Raw genomic sequence first — 26,093 nt, forward strand, 5'->3', positions numbered from 1 at the left:
TATGTTCCGCGATGCGTGTGCGGAAAAGTAGAAGCGTGGCTTCTGGTAGATTGGCAGAGGCAGTGGGAGGAAGTGGAGCTGTTTAGGGCGGGATATCGAGATGTTCTCTCAGAAACACCGGATAGCAGCTTTAAGTGCATTGAAGAAAAAAAAAAATAATAAAAAAATCGAAACTCGAATTTTTCTTTAAAAAAAAAAAAAAAAATCAAAAATTTTTTTTTTTTTAGGCAAAATCGCCCAGCTCTACTTAATTGTAAATTTTGTTCTACATATATATAGAGAAAGCCTATTTTTATTTTTATTTTTACACTTAATCTCTTTGTGTCTACATCGTTCTATGTCACATTTGCTTTGGCAAAGTAAACTTGTTTCTCATACCAATAAAGCTGTTTTGAATTGAGAAGAGAGAGAAAGAGAGAGAGAGAGAGAGAGAGAGAGAGAGAGAGAGAGAGAGAGAGAGAGAGTAGTAGTAGTGCAGCAGTCTCAGACAGCACACAGCTGAACATTCTCCGTCTCCAAACCTTCCTTCTCTCTCTTCTTCTCTTTGTTTCCTGCTGCTGTAGAGGAGGAACATGTCTGCTAGACCGGGATTTTACCGGCAGGAGCTGAACAAGACTGTGTGGGAGGTCCCTGAGCGGTACCAGAACCTGACGCCGGTGGGCTCGGGAGCTTATGGATCAGTATGGTGAGTACGTGTGCGCGTGTGTGTGTGTGTGTGTGTGTGTGCGCGTGTGTGTAGAGGGGCGAGGCTGCACACTGCACAGCCACTAACATCTATACCTAACGCTGTCCATGATGCATCACATGTGCATTAGTGTTGCACTGAGCTTGTATGAAGTGCAGGATGAAGCCTTTCATCCTATAAACATCATGTGATCTGCTGCCTTCATGTCATTGTTTAATAAAGAGAGAACTGGTGTAGGATGACAGAGCTGGTTTTCATCTTGTGCTGCTCTACAGCTACACTATGTGTGTCAGGGAATCTAAGAACAAGACCTGGTCAAAAAAAGAAGGCATTTCTCAACAACAGTCATGTTCTGTGTATCTGAGCCCTGGCCCCTGATGTTTGTCCTCATCTGCTGCTATCAACCTCACTAGAACTTTGAGACTTTCTCTCAATTCTGCAGAGACAACTCACGCCTTCGCCCACAGTCTACTTCCTGTCTAATTATGCCATGCATTCAGAAATGACCCCCCCTACTTCATTGCATGCAAGCCTGTACAGTTTTGTTGCAAGCGCATTAAAGGCAGGATGTCATTGCCATGGCAACGTGTCATGGGGGGCTGGGGGGTGGGGGGATAACCTCTTCTGACACTCTAACAATATTAATTAAGCTGTTAATGGCAAGCTGATGATTACACAAGACAATGGATGGTTTGTGCGACAATTCCCATGGGGCTCGTCAAAATTTCAAGAACATGATTGCAATGGTGAAGCTAAATTGGATGTTGTCAGTGAGAATAATACAGTGTAAATTAAACATAATTGTCTTCTACCACAATATACCAAATTAAAAAAAATAAATCTCACAAACCATGATGAGTGCATCCCCATCATAACATGGCCTCTTTAATGAGTCTTTGTCAAAGCTAGGTTTAAGATAATCTGCACTGATCCTGGAATCAATACTACACTGTCCTTTAAGCCCACTGTGGACACCTCTGCTCACGTTTACTAAGAATATTTCAAATCTGTTGAGGAAAACTTGTTTTACACTCATTTCTATGAGCGTGGACATACCAGTTTTTAATGTACCGTTGGATTTCATGTAAACTGAGCAATGCTCATTAGTGAAACCTATAGAGTTTGGCACATATAGTTGGATAATATACTGTACATTCTGTTTTATAACTAAATGGTTTATTTTTAGCGTTGTGGAGCTCATAAAAGCAAGGTAGAAACTCTCTCCCCCTTGTTAGGACATGCATCCTTATAATAAAAGGATTAATGGAGGGATGCTTAGTTTGTAGAACTGTGTAAATGCACTTTAAAAGGAGCGGTCAACATACTGCTAGACAGCAGCTGAGTCAGCAGTCTTTCTAAAATACCAGTTGTTTGGCCCTTCAGTGGCGAGAACTCATCTTGTTTTTCTCCATCTTATTCTTAAGAATGCTACTTCCTCTATTTGGGTTGCAACTTCCTGTCACTACATAGATTAAGAACAAGGAGCCTTGGTTCTACAACTGTATTTGAGAAAGTACTAGAGTCATTATTAATTTGGCACTTACTCACTTACTCACACAGGAAGCTGTAACCATAATCATATCTACAGGAGAATTATTCATTGTGAAACACTCAAGAGACCATAATGTCTCAGCAACAAATACAAAACAGCACCCAGTGACATGAAATTGAGTGAAAAGATCTCCCAGTACAAATGAAAAGTGTATAAAAGTGTAATAATTAAGTAATTAGATATTAACATAACATTTTGACATGAGTCTATTTAAAGAGAAAAAAATTCTACTTAATAAAGTCATTGTTGGAAAGGGACGTTTCCTATTTTGAGGCATTATTAAGGAAGTAAGTATTAGAAAGAATCAGGAACTCACCAGTTTGAGAGCGCAAATCTCCGCCAAGCACAAATAACCTATTTGCTAGATATTTGCAGTTATCTGGATCAGTGATCCGGATTATGGTTCAGTGATCATTCACACTTTAAAGGCTTGGAAGAAATGTCTATTCCCCATTAATAACGATACAGCAGGTCCAAATGTATGGACACACCCATTTTGTTCCAGAAAAATCATGATTAATTGAGCAATCCGGATCTGATCTGGATGAAACTTGATTGGGTAATTGAGGAACCAACCCAATAACTGAGTTAAATTTCATTAAGATCAGTCAATACAAACCGAGACTTGAAGTTTGGAAATTTCGCCAATGATAAGAGATTTTTTAAACTGATCCAGAGTCAGTGTATAGATCATAATCACTTTGACATTAGGGGTGGGAACCTCTGGGTACCTCACGATACGATATGATACGCGATACAAAGCTCACGATAACGATTATCTCACAATATGACGGTACCACGATTGTCGATATATTGGTTAGAAATCAATCTACAATAATATATGACATAACAAGAAAAAAAAAACAGATTAAGTTAAAAGATGCAATTTTTATTTAATATCTCTGAAAGACAACAAATTGAAAAAGTGTCCTATGAACAGTGACACTATTTAAGTGCAACATTTCTGTAAATAAGTGTCAACATACCAATGTAAATGAATAGGTATCTCCAATAGTTCTTTCTGTAAACAAAAAATAGGGTCTTTCTTACCAGTGACACCACTATAGTGCAATATTCCAGTAAACAATATATTGGTTCCTTCAACAAACAGTGACAACATTTCTGTGAAGACCTACCTGCACATTTTAGTGAAAAAAATAAATAAATCCATACTTAGTGCAAGCATATCGATAATCGATCGTGCAAAAAAATATCGCGATATATCGCCGTATTGCGATATCGTCATACTCCTATTTGACATAACCCTGCTTACTAACTAACAAAGAAATAAACACTGTCGAAAATATGACCTCATTGATGGAGGTAAAGATCCTTTCAAAAGGCATGTATTGCATCAATATTGTATATATTTATTACTACAAAATACTACCTTACGTTTTTGTTTATATTTAACACTGTCTCACCTTTATGTGAAGGGCACATTACTACTTTGTTTTACGTTTAGGTTTTTATTCAATTAATTTCTTCTTATTTTCTTCTTTGCATTTAATTTATGAAATAATCTCTCAATAAATACAGATAAAAAAAGATAGAGTTAACAAGGGATGCAAACTTTGGTCATTTAGTCGACTAATTGGTCGATGCCGTCGTGGTCGACTAAGATTTTCATTGGTCGACCAGCAACATTATCAGTTTCAATACCGTGCAATGCAATGCGCTTATATAGGTGATAAGGATTAAATATCAAATATATTTTATTTAATTCCTAAAATTGATTCTATGTCCAGACACAGCTGTGTGAGTGAGTGTTGCGCAGGTTTACCACTAAAAAAAACATAAATATGTCATTTGTATGAGGAAAAAATAGGTTTTAATTGTCAGTTTCAGGTCGGGCTCTGATATAAATACTTAATGTCTGTCAGAACTGTAGGTTTCACTTTTGCTTTGTTGGATTCTGGTCAAAGCTTGAATAAGGTTCACATCATAAATGGTCTGTGTTTAAAGGAAATCACCACCACAAAAAGACAAAACTAAATATTTGTCTCTCTTTTTCTTTCTCCTCGTCCTCCTCTGCACCTGATCATTCATTCTCCAATTTTTTTTTTTTTTGGTCGACTAATTGCGACGTGTGCCATAGTCTTGGTCGACCAATCATTTTCTTGGTTGACTACAGCCCTAGAGTTAACAAAATTATACACCAACAGAATTCCTATGGACCCCATCGAGTGCCGCCTTGCATTGTTATTTTTGATCTCCAGCCTTTGTGTGACTTTCTCATGGTTAGGGGGATGGGTGTCAAGTGTGTGACATCTGTAAGGGTTGTCTTTAGATTGGAAATGGGGGGTTAGGTTAGTCCTGAAATCTGTTATATCCCCTGGGATTCACAATAAACCTCACTCTTGAGCAGCTTGTTTTCCCAAACACAATTTCAAGGGACATTGTATCAAGGTTTTTACAAGCTCATGCCATCTATTATGGGCAGGGTGAAGATCAGGAAAAGGACTAGCACATTAGGCGTAAGTGTATAGCAGCTATTAGAGAATGAAGAGGCAAAGTGCAGACACTGGAGCATTTAGCATCTGAGTACAGAACCTAATTTAATAATTGAACAGGCACTTCTCATGACTTTTACTCAAAAGACAAATTTTGAAGGGCTTATAAAGTCCAAATCGAACTGTAAACCATCTTTTTTTCCCCCATTCTGAACTGGGCCAACTTAATGTTGTTTGGCTGAAACAACATCTGGAGAGAGGACGTGTTTTACGCTGATCAAGCTTGCTTTCATCTCATGTCAGCATATGTAGCATAGCATCTGTTCACTTAAACACAACTTTGGCATGAAGCCTCTCATTTGCTATGATAGCTATGAATAAAACATGACACGCTGCTTCATTTTCTCCCGTTTCAAATATTGAGTCTCTTTTCAGAGATTTCGATTGGAAATAGGATGAAGGGATGTTGATAGCGCCCTGAGCTGATTGTATTTGTACGCACCAGGGTTATCACGAGACATCCGTGGGCTCAGGACTCTTTTTTTAGAGTGGAATTTGATTTTGAAACAAAGAGATGAATTAAAAACTAAGAGATCTATGACTTTTTTTTGTTGGGAATTTGTAGGTATTTAAAACCAGAGAACAATAGTCATGAGAAATAGGGATGAGAAAAACTGACCCATTTATTATTAACCAATTGGTTACATACATTTTAACCTTCAACATAATATCTACAGTATTCTACAATTGAATAAAATATATAAAAAATGAATTGCAAAAAAAAAAAAAAAACAAATCTGAAATTTTGAATCCGATATCCGATATTCGTTTTCAGTCTGATATCGGGCCGATATCCGATGTTGATATCGGATCGGGACAACCCTAGTTTAATTTGGTTAATCAGGTATAAACACAATGTATATTAGAGCTGCGCGATTATGGCCAAAATGATATTCGCGATTATTTGGATCAGTATTGTAGTCACGATTATTAATCGCAATTATTCATCATGGTTAGGGAAAACATCTGCTAGTACCTTTGACCCCAAAATATGTGAACAGTTTAGACTGCAAAATAAAAGCTTTAAACGAGAATAATAATAAATACAAAAAAAATAAATAAAAATGTACCCAATAATGTAAAATTTCCTATGGGCTAACTATATAAATACACTGTTACAGACTCTGAGTGCAACTACTAAAACAGATACAGCGTATAAAGAAAAGGCTTTTACATTTTGAATATAAAAATCAAAGACAATCAGGTTAATTTAATCAAAATCGTTATTAATTGTACAGCTCTACTTTATAACTTCTTTTTTAAACTCTGGCTGCATGGAGATCATTTATCAACTGCATAGAAACTGAGGCGAAGGAGATGTGAGAAATCAATGTCCTATTGGCTGTGAGAAGTGATAGCAGTGCGTATGGTAGATGATCTGGCTGAGGCACTGAAGCCTGCTTTAGGTCGCCTACAGGGAGCTGGCTGAAGCCCAGCAGGGACATGTGGACAGGCAGCAGGTGATTTCAGAACCCAGGCCATGTGGATGCACTCAACTCTGCCAGAGTGCAACTTACTCAAGCATGTGAGCATTACATGTCGCCAGTGTTACCATAATATTTATGGTTGGTTAACAGGATTCGTCCATCGTTTGTTTTGCACTTTGGTTTCTTTTTTTTTTTTTTTCCATCTGAAGTCAAGCATTGTCCGAGTTTTTGTGTTGTTGGAAACAAAATGTAGCACATTTTGAAGCTACCAGGTGTCTGAAGAACAACATGTACTCAGTGCTCACACACATTCATAATGGCTTTTTAAAAAGTCTCTTTCAGACTGGTTTTGTAACAAGGTTGCGTAATAGTGGGTTGTGTTGGTGAGACTTTCTGAGTCCTTTTATTCCTGCTGCAGTCACTTTAATTGAAGGGACGGCACAGCATGCAGCATGTCACCAGTTATTCAGTAGCTGTTGGTATCCATCCATCCATCCATCCATCCATCCATCCATCCATCCATCCATCCATCCAATCTTGGTGTCAGAGTTACTGTATAAACCTCAGACAAGGACAATCACAGACATAAGAATAATAAATTGTATAGGTTTATTTAAATAAAGAAAAAAAACTACATGGCTTTACGCTGTTAGAAGTAAAGATAATTCATAGAGGAAGTCGACATACTTGAAAAGAGAACAAAACGTTTACAAAACGTTCAGCTCAAGATCTCTGAACGCTCCACGATCAAAACATTATCAGTATTTTTTTGTTTGTTGATTATTTAACGACAGATGCAGAACACAATAAACCTTAAATAGTTATTTGGATATATGATGTATATAAATATATATTAACTAGAGCCCAGCTGATGAATCAGTGCAGCCAATGATTTGGGCTCTTTGCACGATTAACTTTGCATATTTGCCTTTTCTTATCAGTGGATTTACAGTCCTTTTGTTAACAGTAATTAAAGTATCGTGTTTTAATTGAGTAGTTTTGACTTGAATCATATTTTGGGTATTATAATAATTTGTGTTGATGTACAGTATATACTGTGTATGTTATATAAATATTTTAATATCAGTATGTCAATGTTCTTATTTCATGTATCGGGAAATGTATCAGATCAGTTATCACTTTTTTTAAAAGTCGAGCTCTAATATTAATTTAAGTATTTTCTTGAATACAGTTAAACTATGACCATTTCATTATAACTTGCGAAACCCTGAACAAATCCACTTATAATATTTTGTCCTTAGCTTGAGAACAATTAAATAACAACTGAGAGTTCACTAATAAAGGTATGAGAGTTATGTTGATCAGTTCTTATATCATAACCCCCGACAGTGTAATGCTGTTTCTTTGTTTGCACCCAAATAGCTTGTGGTACTATTTGTTGAAAGCACTGCATACTAAAGAATAGTCAAGTGTTACTATGGAGATTGCTGAGTGCATGATTTACAGGCTAATGATTCAATAGCAAATACTCATTAGTAGTTATTTGTCAATAGTAGGGCTGGGTATCGCCAGGTACCTCACGATACGATATATCGCAATATTTTTGCCCATGATAAAGATATTATCACGATACAATATATCACAGGGAAAATTCATCCACGATACATTACGATATCTGTGTCACTGAAGGAATTCAGATTTTATTGACTGCACTGAATCCATTTCACAGGAATGACAGCCAAGTAAAACAAAGTGTATACTGTACAGTGGCTCTTCTTAACACTGACCACAACTAGTCCAATGTCCTGGTGTTATGTTTAAGTCTTTCTGATACAAAATAATGTTTCACCAAAATATTCTTAATGATGTTTGTGCAAATTAGCATTAAATCATTCGAAACAAAATGAATGCAGAAAAAAACTAATTTCAGTGCTAGTATTATCAACTTATCTGTAAACATGGACACATATCAATGCTGAATGAACTTGTTTTATGAAAACTGGATAATTTCACTGCATATGAAAAATAAACATTTCAGTCAGTGCATTACCCTGGTATCGATGGCCTCGTCCACAATGACAAGCAACCTTTCCCACGGATCTTCTGTACCCTGATATCACACATACATCTCGCCGACGTCGGCACGATGAATGAAGTTGCATCATCGAGACGTATTATGGAGAGCGTTTGTTTATTGGGCAGACGTCGCGGAGACATCAGCGTTTGGACGATGGATTAAAGATGCTCAGTGCGGCCTCTCTACAGCTTATATTAACCTTTATTTAGCTCGGCTCATTCAATTAGTATAAATATCTCCATATCCATAGTCGAGTATTTACTTAAATCTGATAGGAATATGGCAATATCACAACAACAACAACAACAAAAACAATATACTAAATAGCTTATTATGTGTGGACAAAATAAAGAGAAACACAGTTCATGATCATAAATGTATTTTCAGCAGCATAGCAATGTCACTTCATGGAAGTGACATTTTACAGTTCTACTATTTTATAAGTGGTATCACCAATTTGGGGGGAAAAAAACACACGCAATGACGCATTAGGAGTAGAATGCTGACGCAGGATCTGAGGCCGATATCAGTGAGACGTATGCATGCTGTCTGGGTAGCTCTGATGAGATGTGGATCAAAAGCAGGTGAAGCTGCCCAGAGCGTCGCTGCTCTTGACGAGAAACGGATGGAGTTTTACAGACACAGCAAAGTTAAGCAGGCACTGGTCGGCAGACGCATCAAAGGAGTATTGCTGCCCTCCACAGGTCCTGTGTTTCCCCTCATGTAGTCTATATCTATGTGCTGTTTACGCTGTGCTATCCCAGTTCTGTGCCTTGAGTTTTAACTATGACCACAAAGAGCGCTCCTCAGTCACAGACTGAGACTGGACACTCATCACTCCTCCATGTAATGATTCCCCTACTTCTTGCAAACCCTAAACTCTTAAATCCCAAGAATTTTTCTGCTGGCTTTATGATTATTTTGATCTTTTCAGTTTAAGCAGAGCAGTTTATTACATCTACCATGAATAGTATGAAATCGTTTATATCCACTAATGTTTCTTCTTTTATCTGTTTGCAACCTTTGCACTCCTTTCCTCACTGTTTCACTTGTATTTTTTCCTGTATTTCCTCTTATTTATTTTCGAACAGCTTCATTTTTCACCTCCATGACCTCCTACATTTCCTCCATCACCTCCTCTGTGTACACTTCAGTAGGAATACAATATACTACAGTATCTAGGAGTCAGTGATGATTTGTGTAGTTTTTTGGCAATTTAAATGGTGTTTCAGGTGGTTTAGGTGGTATTTAATGCAGCTAAGATGGGAGAGGGAGGGTGGTGCACCCTGGAAAGCCCTCCCCAGAAAAATTACCCCATAAAAAAAAAAATCTTGTCTCACGGTGATGCATTTCATGCCGACTCTGTCCATTTGATTCAGTGCATGATTCCGTTAAAGGATGGTATCGTAAAAAACACTTTTTCAAGCATTTTAGTGTCATTCCCTTCTGAAAAACATACCTCCATTGTTTCTCAGATTGATTCACATATTTTTTGAGTAATCTTTAAATCTCCTGCCTGCAGCCATTTTCCTGCTGTTTTGCTTGAGGGACGAGGCTCCGCCTTGGGGACGAGGCCCCTCCTAAGTTCACTTCCTTAGTTCAGCCCACAGCACCCGCCTCTGCAGATTTAGCTTTTGATTTACTTATTTTAAATACTTTTGTAAGAAACCCTAGGCTTATGTTGTCTGTACTCATTAATGCACGCATTGAAATAAAAAATGAAATAAAAATGTAAATTAAGCTTGCACCCCTTCCCGCTTCCAGCTCAGTCAAAAACAGCTGCAGTCACAGCAAACAGCTGAGAGATAACTGCGTGTTGATTAGAAGAAAACAGCCCTCTTTTGGATGAAACAATTGGTCAACAATGGTTGTAGTTCATCTTTGGAATGAACTACATTCCAAAGATGCACCAGTGGCAGGGGAGAGATCACTTTTCCTCCGACCGTATGTTAGCATTCCTCACTTTCATAACCATTCAAAAATGTAGAAAGTAGCCAGATACAGCGCACAGAAAAACAGAAGTAAACAACATCCATGCGTGTTTTTATGAGTACTGAAGGAGTGTTCATGGATGCATCAGACAAGCTTGGAGGTTCTTAAAGAGACAGAGGTGAATTTTTTTTTTTTTAAGATTTTTAAAAAATATTTGCTGCATTCTCCCAAAAAATGTGGGTAGCATAGTTATTTGAGTATGCTATGAAATGGTACTATGTGCCTGAAAAAAAAACATGATACCCCCCTTTAACATGGATTTTATAGGGCCCTATACTTAACTTGTGTAATAAGGGGAAAAGAAAAAAAAAATCAATATTTGGCGCCAGTGAATCGATAGCATACCGCTGAACGAAACCTCGCGATAAATAGAATGTAATAAGTCGGGTTTTTATTGTTGACTTCCTGTTCCACCAATGCATTGCTGATCTATTAATGATTATTGATATTATGTGTTGGTTGTTGTTAGTAGGGGACTTGCACAGCTGCAATGAAAGTAGGACCACTGAGTAATAACAGCAGCAGCAGCAGCAGCAGTACTCACTGTTCACTGTAAAAACTAAAAGTGACATTTCCATTTCAAAAGAGGCAGCTGATAAAGAACAGCGGCTCCTTTTTCAGGCCCAGACATCCTATCCTTCCTTGTTCCATTACTTTCTCTTCAGTCTCTCTCTCTCTCTGTGCGCATGCATGAGTGAGTGAGTGGCGTGGAGTGAGACGCTGAGTGAGTGTGTTTAATATAGTTTAAATTTAATGTGGTTTATTGTTTGTAGTTGTCACTTTAAGTTTATTGTTAGTGTGTGTGTTTGCTTTTCTTTTCTCTCCTGCCGGGGTTTTACCGGTCGGCGTTTAAAGACGCCATGGTAAATGGAGTCACGTTTACCCACCTCACGCGAAAGCATGGCATTAAAATCAACACCAGCTTTCCGTGTAGTGTGGAGGACATTGGGCTTGCTGTGGAAGAGAAGGTTGGGCACGACAGTGTGAGGTCGGCCGCTCGGATGAACAGTGCCGTGGTCATCTTCCTGGATCAGGTGGAGAAGGTGAACCGCGTAGTCGAGTCAGGCATCACGGTGAATGAAATGTTTGTACAGGTGGCCCCGCTGACACAGCCGTCCACCAGGGTCATCCTGTCAAACGTCCCTCCTTTCATAACCGATGAGTTTCTGAGCAGAGAGCTCTCCAGACATGGGAAGGTGGTGTCACCCATCAAAAAGATTCTGTCTGGATGTAGATCTCCACTGCTGAAACACGTAGTGTCTCACCGTAGACAGCTGTTTGTGATACTTAACAACTGGGATGCGGACCTCAACCTCTGCTTCCGTGTTAAAGTAGATGATTATGACTACGTGATATTTGCCACCTCATCGGCTATGAAATGTTTCGGTTGTAATGAGGAGGGACACACCGTGAATGCCTGTCCGAGGCGGGGGGATCCAGCTCCGCCTGACCGGGGGGTACCCCCCCCCCTGTGGCGGGATCTTCCAATGCCTCCAATGCTTTTATTTCTGTTTTTAATTCTGCTGTTCTTAATACCTGTCCTTTTTGTTGCCTTCGAGAGACTGTTTACCATGTTTTTACAGAGTGTAAGAGACTCACGAGTTTCTTCTCTCTTTTAACATTGGTTTTTAGTCTCTTTGATGTGGTTTTTACTGAGAGGGTTTTTATCATGGGAACTAAGTACAAAAAAGAACAAAAAGAAAAGTGGCAGCTCCTCAATTACCTCTCAGGTGAAGCTAAAATGGCCATTTATATAAGCAGAAAGAACAGGGTAGAGAACAGAGAAGGACAAGAGGCTGAGGCAATATGGCTGGTCAATATAAGGGCGAGAATCTGGCTAGATTTGAGATTTTATAAACACATTGGAGACTTGGACGCTTTTAAACAGCGATGGTGTTTTAACAATAATGTTTGTTCAGTTGTTGATGATGAGTTGGCTTTTCCGCATGTTTTTATGGCTTAAACTGTCTTTTTTTTAAAAAACAAAACCAAAAAACATACTGGGTTTTTAATGCATTAGCACTTTTATTGGATTGAATTGTGAAAACTAAACCTGTGAAAATAAAGTGTTTTTGTAAAATCAAAAAAATCTCTCTCTCTCTCTTTTCTCTCCTTGTGATACAGAATCCTCACAGCGAGCTGATATTCATTTATAAAGGAGCTCAGCTGCACGTCTCATCTTGGTGTTTTTGTTTCTTCCCGTCTGTTATCTCTCCACAGTTCGGCCTACGATGTCGTCTTACGGCAAAAGGTTGCGGTGAAGAAACTTTCCAGGCCTTTCCAGGCTCTGATTCATAGTCGTCGCTCGTACCGAGAGCTGAGGCTGCTCAAGCACATGAAACATGAGAATGTTAGTGCTGGCAAACTATAAACTCCCAGAGACAGTGAGACGCAGCTCTCTGCATGTTTCTGTTCTCTTATTGATCTTTGTCTCTGCAGGTAATTGGACTGCTGGATGTTTTCTCACCCGCTGCTACCTTAGAAAACTTCAACGAACTGTGAGTATATATTTACTTTCTTTCACTTACCTTGCTCTCACCAACAGTTTGTTTTTTTTTCCACAAGAAAATAATAATTTGTCCTTAATAAGATGGTGATGGCTTTGGAGAGGATCCTGGGGGGGATTACATGCTGGTTGAGATGTGCAATGGTTGCCATGGCAGCAATATATTATCATCCCCCATCCCTTTTTACTTCAACTGAATTGCACTTTTGTTTTTTTTCCAGCTACCTGGTGACTAACCTGATGGGTGCAGACCTCAACAACATTGTTAAATTCCAGAGGCTGTCTGACGAACACGTGCAGTTTTTAATTTACCAGCTTCTCCGCGGCCTTAAGGTAAATCACAATCAGCCCTTCTGTGTGTTTACTACATGTCTCAAACGTATCAGAATCAGTTATACTTTATTTATCCCAGGGGAAATAGCAATTTTTTTTTTTTACAGATGAATGAAAAGAAGAAACACTATAACATAGAAAAGAAATAAAATAAAAAATAAAATGTAGTGTACACAATTAAATAAAAGACTATTAATGAAATAGGGATTAAGTACATTTTAGTTTTTTATTTAGTTGTGTATTTTCACTTGATCTTTGACTGAGAGCAAGCCGCAGTCAAGATTTAATTAAACAGATTATTTATGAAGCAGATGTTGTTTTTTTTAGTAGTTCCCAATAGCTTCATGTTATTAACATTTATTCTACGTACCCTGCACCCAAAAACTACCACGATCCCACTGCACAAGGACAATGAGCGAAGGAGTGATGCTCGCAAAAACTGTAGTGGCATTTTTTTTTTTCCCAAAATAAAACAACCGGAACACTAATGAAAATAAAATGCATTTCATTTTTTAAAATAATTTTTTTATTCTTTTTTGCGGCCAAATCGTCCAACAACCAGTACTGGTCCACGGCCAGGGGTTTGGGGACCTGTGGTTTAGAACAGGGGTTCTCAACTGGTTTCACCCTGGGACCCACATTTTTCCACGGTCATTAAATTGTGACCCACTTTTTTTTTTAGAATTCAAGCAACAAAATTTAGTGTTTGAAATATAGCTGTTGAAAACACATGTACAGTCTTTTTTAAATCATGAATCTATATATTTTCCTGTGCAACATGCCGTTCACAGCATGCCTGTCGAAAGAAAAGTTTATTTCAAAATAAAAGGCAAGTCCAACATGAGAGGCATTAAGTATTTATTCATTTTTGACCAGCTGTTGGAGACCCACCCAGTACAGGTCTGCGACCCACTTTTGGGTCCCGACCCACCAGTTGAGAATTGCTGGTTTAGAACATTAATAAAAAACATATGATGTAAACACACAATCTGTGTTATTTAGTATAATTTTAATTTGGTTTATAGTGCAGTATTCTTATATTTCTTTATTTTATTATACTAGTGATTAGGTTTTTCAGAATACCTTGATTTTGATTCTACTTCTATTACTATTACTTCTATTATTTATTTATTTTTATTTCATGATATTTTAATTGTGGATAGTTGCTGCTTCATCTGTGTTTTTTTTGTTGTTTCTTAATGAAGTCTGTCTCATCAAAATTAAGCAAACATACATGTTGCTGAATAATAATTGTCTGGCAGAATTTCTCTATGACACAAATCGCTCCATGAGATCACCAGCTGACTCCTCCACAGTTTAACAGCTTGGCTGATCGGCCCGCCATGGTTACCATGGATGTAACCAAAGCAGCCTCTCTTTGTAATCAGGAGCTAATGTGGTGAACTGCTCTGTTGACCTCTGTCCTCTCTCTCTCCTCCCCGCACTCTCCTGTCCCACCATACTATGGCCTGTTCCACAGTACATCCATTCAGCTGGATTGATCCACAGAGTGAGTCCAGTGTCTCTTTATGTTCCACTGACCTCTGATAACAAAAATACAAACTACATCTAATATACAAAGTGCAAAAATGCAAAAATGCTAAAATGTATTGTGGTTTCCCGTTGCTTTATGAGGAGAATGTCTTTAGTCCATGAATGTGTTTTCTCATTTGTACTGTATATTTAGTAATGGTAAAAAAAAGAACAAAGAATACATTAAACAAGAATAGTCCATTAAAGGTGCAGTCCGCAACTTTCAGATCCCTCTCTCTCCCTCCTTCCCCGCTGCTCTCTTGCCCTGCCTCCAAACTTTCCAAAGTCCCTCCCCCAGAGGAGCTAAAAAGCTAACGTTAGCCAGACAGCAACATCACAGTAATATAACATGCTCTGTTAAAAGCATATTACTGCAGCACTTCTCTCTCTCTCTCTCAATGTGCACACACCTCAGCAGCAGCAGCAACAACACAGTGTCACTTACAGCAGCCCACACGGAGGCTGCTGCGTGCACATAAACAACACATGCACCACAGAGTTCTAGTGTAACAATTACAAATCAAACATGTTGTAAATCAAGCAGCAGTAATTAACTTTCAAGCAGAAAAGTCACCAATTCCATCTTCTACTCCTCCAGACCATACACTGTAAAAAAGATGGTGCTCTAGCTCCGGGAAAGGGGCGGGGCCTGTAAGCAACAGTTGTCAGACAGCCCATCAAACACAATCCTGGTTCTGATTGGTTTTTTTTGCTCGGTCGTGGTGCATTCTGGCAATCTGCCAAAGGCAGCAGGAGCAGCGGTGGGGCGGGGCTCAATGAGTCTGTTTTTATCACACAAACTACTAGTTTCATGTAAAGCTGTCCTCACATAGAGACAGCTTTAGCAAATATGACAAAAAGTCACTTTTCTAAGTGTTGCAGACTGCACCTTTAAGTGATGCTAACCAGGGTTGGGGTCAATTACATTTTTCAGTTGCTATTATGTTTTTAATTATCCATGTTTGATTATAATTCAATTACAATTACAGCGACAAGCATATTTTCCAATTACAATAAATTACAATATTTTTTTATCCTCAATTACAATCACGTTCTTAATTACTAAAGTTCAATTACAATTACTGAGCGTGAAATAAATAACCTAATAAAAGTTAACCTTTCTCTTGTGTTAGCTTTCTGTTAACATCTGTTATGATAGCAGGTCCTAAATCAGCTGTAAAACACACTAAAAACAAATATCTATGATCTTGATTCTTTCCTATCTATTGGTTACCTTGTTAGGTTTCCTAATCAATGAAAATATAGGCTTTAATATTTTTTGTTTGGGCGTCTGAGCCTTCTTTGTGTCACTATACCCCTCGATTTCAATTTTTTTTTAAATGGTAAAATGTGGGAAAGCTTGATATGAAACATATTTTAATAATTGTTAGCTACACATGTGTAGAACTGTACATAGAACTGTAACATGGTTCCCCGGTTTTGCGTTAAATTATAATTGAGAGTTTTTAATGAATTGTCATGGCATTAACAATTGTAAAGTCAATTTTCTGAACTCAATTACAATTTAATTACAAATACGACAGCAACAGATTTGTTAAATTGTAATTGCGCCACACTTGTAATTAATTATCAATTCCGCAATTACAAGTATAATTGACCCCAACCCTCATGCTAACCCTAAAAATGTAGAAAATAAACAGTAATTACTTTGTTGGGACATGCGTTTGGTTGACTTCTTCCAGGATCTCAAACCAAGTAACGTTGCAGTGAATGAAGACTGTGAGTTAAGGGTAAATACAGAAGTTCATTCTATTCATGTGCAAAGTTATATTTTCCTGGAAACATTACTTAGACATTGACTCCTCCCCCCCAGATACTTGACTTTGGCCTGGCCCGACAGACAGACGATGAGATGACGGGATATGTGGCGACTCGCTGGTATCGGGCACCAGAGATCATGCTGAACTGGATGCACTACAATCAGAACGGTGGGAAATATTAGGGATGTCCTGATACAACTTTTTCATTTCCGATACGATGCCAATATTGCAACCTTGCGAATCGGCCGATATTGATCGGATATCAGCATGAATCATACATACTTTTATTACTTTTTTTTTCCTTTTATAGAAAAATAATAATAATGACTTATTTTGTAGTGTGGAATGTTAGAAAAGACTTGATCATGTGATGTCACTCAAACAGAGAACAATAGTCAGCAACAGTGGGTATGAGAAAAACTGACCCATTTATTATTAACCAATTTGTTACATACATTTCAACCTTCAACATAATATCTACAGTATTCTGCAATTGAATACAATAAATTAAAAATGAATTGGAAAAAATCTGAAACTTGAATCCGATATTTGTTTTCAGGCTGATATCGGACGGATATCGATATTGGATTGGGACACTCTAGGAAATATAGTCAAACTGTTGATATTAATGTTGAGTTTTTCACATCTTCTGATTCCTCTTGTGGTGTTTCTGTTACAGTTGATATTTGGTCAGTGGGATGCATAATGGGAGAGCTGCTGAAAGGGAAAGTCCTGTTTCCTGGGACTGACTGTATCCTTCCATCATTGCATGAGTCCAGTTTTACAACATGTTCTTCTCTCTGTGGTAAACTTCCCTTTGCTGCTCTAAAGTGTTTTTGCATTACCCCGAAATAGAGTAGATCCCAATGCTAGACTGGTTGGAGAGGGACTTGTATTATCTGAGACAGGCTTTCAGGAGTGGATGGAAGTGGTCTCTAAAGGCTGAATTAACTCTGTGGTTGTATTGAGGGTCTAAAAGCAACTCGACATCTAATTTGATTAACTGATCTTTGGACGTTTAGAGGAAAAAAACTGCTGACTTTCTGTAATCGGATGATATTAAATAACACTTTTATTCTCTTAACTGGTTAACGGGTCCTTGACTGGTGCTGCTCCCAGATATTGACCAGCTGAAGAGAATCATGGAGGTTGTTGGGACGCCAACACCAGATCTGTTAAAGAAGATCTGCTCTGAGCATGTGAGGAAATAATGAACAGTGTTTGTGTTGAAAGAAGCCTTTGTGATTAGTCAGTGTTTCCTGGACATTGTGTGAGTGTGAGGGCGATTGAATGATGACTACAGTTATCTGACACATGCTAATAGATGGAATGAATGGTGGTATCTTTGTGCAGGCACAGAAATACATCCAATCTCTGCCCTTCATGCCTCAACAAGACCTGGAAAAGATCTTCAGAGGAGCAAATCCACTAGGTGGGTGGTGCACCACAGATTGGATTATACAATGGAAAATTCAATAAGGCAACATCGATGATCTGCCAAGGCTCGAGTTGCTCTCTTCATAGTGTCAAATTGAAATTCACGTAGAGTTTTACCGTTTTATGAGCAAACATATCATTAAGTCTCCTCTCTTTGCTGAGCTCATTTAATGATCCTTCTATGGGCTTCTGCCTTCATGTCAGCTGTTGATCTACTGAAGCGTATGCTGGTCCTAGACTGTGATGAGAGGATCTCTGCCAGTGAGGCTCTCTCCCACCCGTACTTCTCACAGTATCATGATCCCGATGATGAGCCAGAGGCCCCACCCTACGACCAAACACTGGAGAGCAAAGACAGAACTCTGGAAGAATGGAAAGGTAAAACTGATGTCAACCATTACCTTCTTATGCCCCTGAAAATCCTTGAAGTTATAATGACTTCTTTGGGACAAACCCCCCACCCCCCCCCCCAACCAAATTATTTCCCCAAATCTTATCTTGTGTAATATATTTGGTAACACTTAAGTTGAAGTTTTATACATAAAGGCTGACATTACGCTGTCATTATTATGACATGAGACCTGTCATTAGCATGAATAAGATGTGATGAAGGCTGTCATTAAGTGTTGTTAGTTACCCTAACCTTTCATTACTCTAACCCCTAATATAAGGCTCTATAAAATCCATTTTATTTTTCCCAAATTCCGTTTTTTCCACTTTAATTTTTTTAATTCCATTTTTTTTAGAAATATTTTATAATTTTTTTAAGAAAATATTAGTTTTTAACTCCCGTGAGGAAACAAAATAAATTAAAAAAAAAACTCATAATTAAACAAAAATGTATGTAAAAACTAAAGTTAGATACAAATAAAATGTAGATAAAAGTTGTCGTGACATGGATTATTCTGACTGCTCCTTTTGAATTATTTATATGTCACTTAAAGATGTATGAGAAGAGCATTAATGTCACCATATTTCCTCTCAGGAATCAATGGTTGACTGAATCTGATCAGGTTTAATGATTAAGTTTTGATCAACTTAGTTTAAATCAAACTAATTTAAATTATACTAACTTCTGTAGCTCTGATGAGATGTTGTTAGAATGTAACATTCTAATAACGTTGCTCCAACAGACTTTTATTTTGTAAAGCCGGAAGTTCCCACTGAAACGGTTGTGTAGCTACAAGGCACGGACAAAAAGCTGGAATAAAAAGAACTAAAGGATCGCACGGACTGAGTTATTCTTAGTTAGCCAGACACAACAGTTCAAACACTGAGCAGGGGAAGATGATTAAAGCTGATCACGTTTTCACGAGCACCGCTGCTTTACGGGCGCAGCAAAGTTAAACGGGCAATGGTGACTCTTTATTTAGGAGTCAGTGATGATTCGCGTTGTTTCAGAGGGTGTTTGGGGTGGTTTAATATGAGTTTAATGCAACCAGGACAGAAAGAGGGACACCTAATCAGCAGTACCCGGAAACATTTCCTCATAAAAAAAATGTTCCTTGCCCCACGGTGACGCCGTTTCATGCTGATTTTGTCCATTTCCGCATTTAACCGTTTTCATTGGTCGATTCCGTCCTCGATTCCGTTAACGCGGATTTTATAAGGTTCTACTAACCCCTCGTTACACTAACCCTAACCGTACCTAACCCCACTAGATCCCATCATTTTATCATAATTTAGCCAACGACAATTACAGCCTTCAGGACACTTTATTCATGCTAATGACAGATAAAGACAGCCAGGGCTTTAAATGAACACCCGCCAAATGCGGGTAAAAATGAACTTTGGCGGGTAGCATTGTAGCGTTACTAGCCATTTTGGCTGGTGAAGTTTGAATCGACAGGCTGCAGAAACAATGTTGCAACATTTTTAGCAGATTGGGCTGTTTTCCACCAAGAAATGTGTGTGTTTAGACTTTAAAACGTAATGTATATCTGGCAACACTGCTGGTTGTACTAATCCTACATTTCCCATGAACACTATGTTGTGACGTGTCAGACAACAATTGGCTACGTGCTTACGTTAGCGTGACTGTTATGGTTTGTTATCAGAGAAGTCAGACGGAATGATGATGTAAAATTAGTTAGGAACAAACAAACACGTGGATATATTTATCGGGTGTTGAAAATCCTAAACTGCAAAAAAGGAAGGCTGCTGCCGACACAGGGGAAAATTAAGATAAAAGAGAATCTGAAAAGAAGTTAGTACTGATTACTTCAATTTTAATCTGAGTTAAGTTTGTTTGTTAAGTTATGAGAATATACTTTATAAAATGCTCTCCTACACACCAAAAGTTCCATATTGCACCTTTTAGGCATTGTTACAACATTGTTTTTAAATTAAATGTATATATTTTTACCATTTTAATGTATTTCCGCAATCAACGAAATTAGAAAAAACAACGCTTCAATCTATTCTGTGGCTGGTAACTTTAAGAATCTACTATCCATGCTGGCTGCTGATCTAAAAAGTTCATCTAAAAACTGCAGCCTCATGCATAAAACTTCAAGTAAAGTGTTACAAAATATTCAATAACAAACATTTTCCAACATAATAATTTCTAGTTTTAGATTTGTTTGTTTGTTTTTGTTGTTCTTTGAGTGTCTATGAAATCCAATGGATTATTATTTCTTTTTAATATTACATAAGCTGGTTGTTTCCGTGACATCTCATGAGTTAAAAAGTTTTGGTGCTGAGACTAAATGTAGATCCCAGAAAAATGTCAATGAAAAACAAACATTACAATATTGTTATTTTAAGGTAGTTATACGTTTTTCTAAATAGAATATATCTGGCATTAAAGTTAAACATTAAGAATCTCAATTTTCAAGGATTTGGTATTTGTTTTTATTCATTTATTTATTGATGTATTTATTTATTAGTTGGAGTGTCTGTAGGATAATCTTCAGCAAAACCATTTGGTTTTTCACTGACGTGGATATGTCATTGAATTTAAATTATATTTAAATATGTAATAGCAATATTTTCATGAATTCTACATTTCTGTTGCGAAGAGGCAGTAACACAAAAAAATAAATTGTTTTTTTTTTCTTTATTTCTCTAAAGGATGTATGGAGACTCAATGTGTTCAGATGTTACATCTATTAAACTGTTAACGCCCTGAATTCAAATTAAAGGAAGTGAAAGCAGGAACACTTTCTTCCGCTAGCAACACATTTTGGATTAGGCAATGATGAAGATTTCAAAACTCACTAAACCACATTATAGCAATCATCAAAACACTTCATTTTTCCATGTGTCTCAATGGGAAATGTGAGTCATAGAGCAAACAAAACTCTATTATCAGTATATAATATAATATAACATATCAGTGGAATGGCTGACAATACTATTGTACATTTCTACTTTTTTTATCTCACCCTGTACGGAAGAGGATTAGGTCCACTAAAAAAAAAACTAAAAAAAAAACAGCCAGTAGTGAAAAAAAAACAGGAACAAAAACCGAGCGAGTATTTTTTTTAATTTTATTTATTCAGTTTATTTCCGAGATGGTTGCATTCACAGAAGTTTTCTTTTTCTCTCTTTTTTTTTTTTTTTTGTACATGCCGAAAAAGGAGACGAGAGAAGTAGGTTGAGTTGTGGAAGTAATCTTTTTTTTAATTTTATTATTATTAATATTGTTATTTTTAGACTTGATTTTTTTTTTTTTGAAGAAAACGAGTGAAAATGACCAAATTTTCGGATTTTCTCCATGAGCGAGGGGTTCGTACATTCCTCTGGAAATCCGAAAATTTGGTCTTTTTCACTCATTTTCTTCCTCCAGCCACTCAGAAACACACTGCCCGTCTCCACCTGTTTTTTTATGTGGGAGGAGCTTGCAAGCGTCCCAATATAAAAAACAACAAAAAAAAAAACAGGACTAAAAAATAAAAACATCAAGACTAAAAAAAATTAATTATTTAAAAAAATAAATAAATAAATAAAATTACTTCCACTACTCGCTCTGTTTTTTTTCTTCTTCTTTCTTGTCCCTGTTTTTTTTTTTTTTTCTTTTCACTAATTTTTTTCATCCACTACTGGCTCTGTTTTTTTTTATATTTTTTTTTTAAGTGGCCCTGAGCCTCTTCCGTACACCCTGTGCTCATAATCTTTGTTTCCTTTTCTAATTTCTCCTCAGAGCTGGTATTTGAAGAGGTCAACAGCTTCACAGCTTCTGGCAGTAAGAAGAACAGCCTTCAGGTGGAGCAGTAATGCTGCTCCTGCTCCACCTCATCCTCCAAAGACTTAACTGAATTGTGTTGGAGGAGACCCACACATTGCAAATACAGGGGGGTCCAAACGAAAGAACTCCCTCCTGTGATGAATGTTGCTCTTTTTTTTCTATCTGAGAGTCAAACTTGGAACCTTTGTTACATCAGGGAACACAGAAAACAACAGGACTTTAAGTAACAGTCCTGCTTTTGCTACTCAAGTGAGGGTCTGTCACGGGAAAAGACAATGCACACTAGGATTTCCAAAGCAACAATAGGAACTTTATCTTTTCTTCATTCAAATCAACATCACAGTCTATACCAGAGGTGGACTGGGCATCGTCACTTTGCTAAAAGTGGCAAAGCGTGGCAAGAAAAGAGTGTAAAATGACTAAATTTGGCCAAAAGCAGGTCAAGAGTTGCCAAAACCTTGGCAAATAAAGAGGAAGCAGGTGGTATGCAAAATGTGGTAAACAATAGTCAAAAAGGGCAAAAATGTGGAACAAAAAGAGGCAAAATGTAGTGTAAAAAGGAAAAGCAAAGCTAGCTTATTTGGATGAAACTTGGCCAAAAAAATTGGACAAGTGTCAAAAAGAACTTGCAAAAATGGACAAAAAATAAGGAAAAGGGGATATTTATTGGCAAGAAGTAGCTAAAGTCTGAAAAAGTGTCAGAACTTTTTGAAAAAGGGCAAAGGCCAAAGAAAATAGGTAAAAAGGGGTTAAAAAGTTTCTTGTTTTTAAGGTTTTCTGCGGGAATAATACTTTATTAGAAATTAGGACACAATGAGCTACATGTTAAGCATCACTGACTTAAAGGGGGAGGGGGTGTAGTACTATTCTGTAGCACACTCAAATAACTATGCTACCCAAACTTTTTAGGAAAATGCAGCAAATATTTAAAAAAAACTTGTATTTAAAATAAGTAAATGAAAAGCTATATATGCGGAGGTGGGTGCTTTTTGCTGAACTAAGGAAGAGAACATAGAAGGGGGAGGGGCTTTGCGGTGGGCGGTAACTTGACGAAAGGTCAGAGGTGTCTCTTGGAGGTGGGGGCGTTCCTAGGAGGACTCAGGTGTATTTACACCTAAAATGGCTGCCGTCAGAGTTTTTAAAGATTTTTCAAACATACATGAATGAGCCAAGGCAACACTCCAGACATGTTTTTTAATGAGGGAATGACATAGTAACATGATATAAATCTTGAAAGAGTCGATTTTACTTAATACGCCCCCTTTAATAACGACTCCAACATAGTGTCCTCATAATGTAGTGGGCTGGTCTGGACAGAAAATGCCAGGGAGGAATTTTTGTCCCAGTCCACCCCTGGTCCATACTATCATATAAAATCTATAAGTCATTCAACTGCCTTACTGTTGCCTGCTTGCAATTTACTAATGCATGACTTGTGTGCACTGCACAATTACAGGTACTGTATTGTTATTATCATCGTTCAGTACGTCTGCTGCCGCCATTAACGCCAGTATGACCAACTTTCATTCTCAATGACACAAAAGTGACTCTTCCTCTATGGCTTTAAATATTACTAACATCGCTTGTAGAGCAGTTAACACAACCTACATGTGTTATTATTAACCATGGTGTAGTTAATACATGCCAAAGCAGGAGTGGCCTCCAGTGTTTACAGTGCAACATCCCATTGATCTACAGTCTCTACCGGTGGTTGTTTCACTGTTGGATGCAAACTGTCAGGTTTCCGAGCTCCTCTGCTGAGTCTTTTACAGTGTTTACAATAATCAATCCTCCAAATATGTTGTCCACAGCCAAACAGTGTCCAGATGGGGGCAACAAAGCTGAGAAAAAAAACCCTGTTATTTATTTATCAGCTTCATCTTAGTCTGTTGAGCCATACAAGCAGCCACATTTGGCAACTCGCAGCAATAGGTGGCTCATTATTCATCTTCAACTCTAGCCAAGCTTCTTCTTTGTTTACGCCTTGAAGTAGATAACTACAAAAGGAAAGCTTTACAGACTGTTTTAGCAACACGTTAGGACATTAGTATGAAAGCACTGTAGGGCTCATCAACTCCAGGGTTTCAGCGATGCTGCAGTTCATAGTTTGTTTTTTTTGTAAATGACACAGCACATAAGGATAAATGAAAATGATTGAAATCTCATGTAAAGTCAAACCACTATGATGCTGAAGTTTGTTTAACATACCAGAAAAGGACATTCAGTATGACTAGAGGAGCCTTACTAATAATTGAATGCTTGCCATGTGTAAAATGGGTAAAACAAACTCTGTTGTAGTTTATTTTTTATTTTATTTTTTGACTGTTCTAATCTGCCCTGACCTGTGAGTTCTGCAGGTAGCCTTTGTGCAAACACTGGATGGAAAATGTTGGATTAATCCAGTCGCTGTGTCTGTGTGTTCGAGCTCTGAAAACGTGTTAAGTGATTATTTGGATATTGTACATGTGACTGATTTGAATATGAACTGCAAACTGAATGTATATGTAAGCTCTATGTATGTGACAAGTAGACGTGACTTTCTAATACATGTTGGCATGTATCTCAGCAGTAGATGAAATCAATCCCTACAATGAATATGACCTGTGACTTTGCGTTGGGTTCAGTCGATTGTCCTCGTTTATCCAACGATAACGTGAGTTCCACACAGTAAACCGCTTTTCTTTTTGCCACTGAGCTCTCTGTGTCACATGTTGTACTATAGGAAAGGAATGGCATCATGTGATTGGTTGCTTCATAAAGCTTTGATTAACACATTCAATTCAAGTTATTACATATAAATATGGTATATGACGCAATACTGGTAACACTTTACAGTAATGGTCCCTTAATTAACGTTAGTTAATACATTGCAAATCATTAATTTACAATTTAATAATAAGTTATTACTCATTCTAATGTATTACCTAATATTAATGAACATATCTGTTCATGCATTAATAAGCTGTTCATTAATGTTTACTGCACAAAATTATTAAGCATGAATAAAAGTTACATCATGTAATTATTCATCCTTATGTATGCATATTTAATATGCATTAATTAATATATTAGTGAAACGTAATAACGTTAATCATTTACGTATGGTGTTTATTACATAAGGTGTTAAGTAACATTAGGAACCTAAAAGCAATTACTGATGGTTAACTAACACTTATGAGGCACTCTTATGCATCTATTAAGGTTTATGTCAGCTTATTAATGCATTAACGTATGTGTTAATGAATAGATTATAATGATTTATAACATATTAATAAACTGTTAAATAATGCTTTAACTAGCAATAATTAAGGGACCCTTATTGTAAAGTGTTACCGTAAGAATATATGGTGTAGTAATCTATAGAAAATGAAACATTAAGGAACATCTTAAAAAGGCAATATAAATTGATAATAATTCACATTCATTTTTACATTTCTTCAACCGAATAAAATCAAGATGATTTTATATTTATTTTTATTATTAACTGTACCTATATATATATATATATATACACACATTATATTATAATATTATATACAAATTTCTGGCCAGCCCAAAGACATTTTTTTCTTCCTAGAATGAGTTTTTTTGAATCATGTTTATTAAAGTGTGTTAAATACAGAGTAGCCAGAAATAGTGCACAAAGTGACAATATATTTTTACACAGCATTTTTTTTTTAACTACATTTATATTTGAGAAACTTTAAGTATATAATACAGTTGTTTGATATTGTGTGTGTGATGTTTTAATTTGAATAATAATAATAAACTTAATTTCAATATCAATTTTTTTTTTAACTAAGTACTAGACATTTTAGTTAAGTGAGTTTAATTAAGTTTAATTCCAGGTGACCCCACATGAGGTCCCGACCCCGAGGTAAAAAAAAAAAAAAAAAAAAAAAAACCTGCTCTGCAATTAAAAACAAAACCCTGAAATGTTTAAATAGGATTGACCTACAATAAATAAATAGAAATCAAAATAATTATCATCAAAAAATGAAGGGAAACCCTTAATATCAAAATCCCTTTCTCGCATTAAAAAAAAAAAAAAAAAAAATCGGCGTCACACTGCGCATGCGCAGCAAGCTGCTGTCGTTGCCGTGGCAA

General features: G+C 37.1%; 1 protein-coding gene across 2 annotated transcripts; it reads left to right on the plus strand.

The window, feature by feature from the left end:
- Positions 1–481: 481 nt before the first annotated feature.
- On the plus strand, positions 482–22,566 carry mapk11 (mitogen-activated protein kinase 11). 2 transcript variants are annotated; one of them, XM_028449259.1, is made up of 12 exons: positions 482–685; positions 12,428–12,557; positions 12,647–12,705; positions 12,935–13,046; positions 14,527–14,556; positions 16,283–16,330; positions 16,414–16,528; positions 17,040–17,111; positions 17,480–17,559; positions 17,714–17,792; positions 18,002–18,175; positions 21,942–22,566. In XM_028449259.1, exons 1-12 carry the CDS (start codon positions 573–575, stop codon positions 22,013–22,015), a joined length of 1,086 nt encoding a protein of 361 aa, XP_028305060.1. In that variant the 5' UTR covers positions 482–572; the 3' UTR covers positions 22,016–22,566. The 2 variants fall into 2 exon arrangements, with proteins under 2 accessions (XP_028305060.1, XP_028305062.1); XM_028449261.1 differs by having other exon boundaries at positions 568–685; positions 12,332–12,557.
- Positions 22,567–26,093: the final 3,527 nt, after the last annotated feature.

This window comes from Gouania willdenowi, chromosome 6 (assembly GCF_900634775.1).
Source record: "Gouania willdenowi chromosome 6, fGouWil2.1, whole genome shotgun sequence".
Taxonomy (NCBI): domain Eukaryota; kingdom Metazoa; phylum Chordata; class Actinopteri; order Blenniiformes; family Gobiesocidae; genus Gouania; species Gouania willdenowi.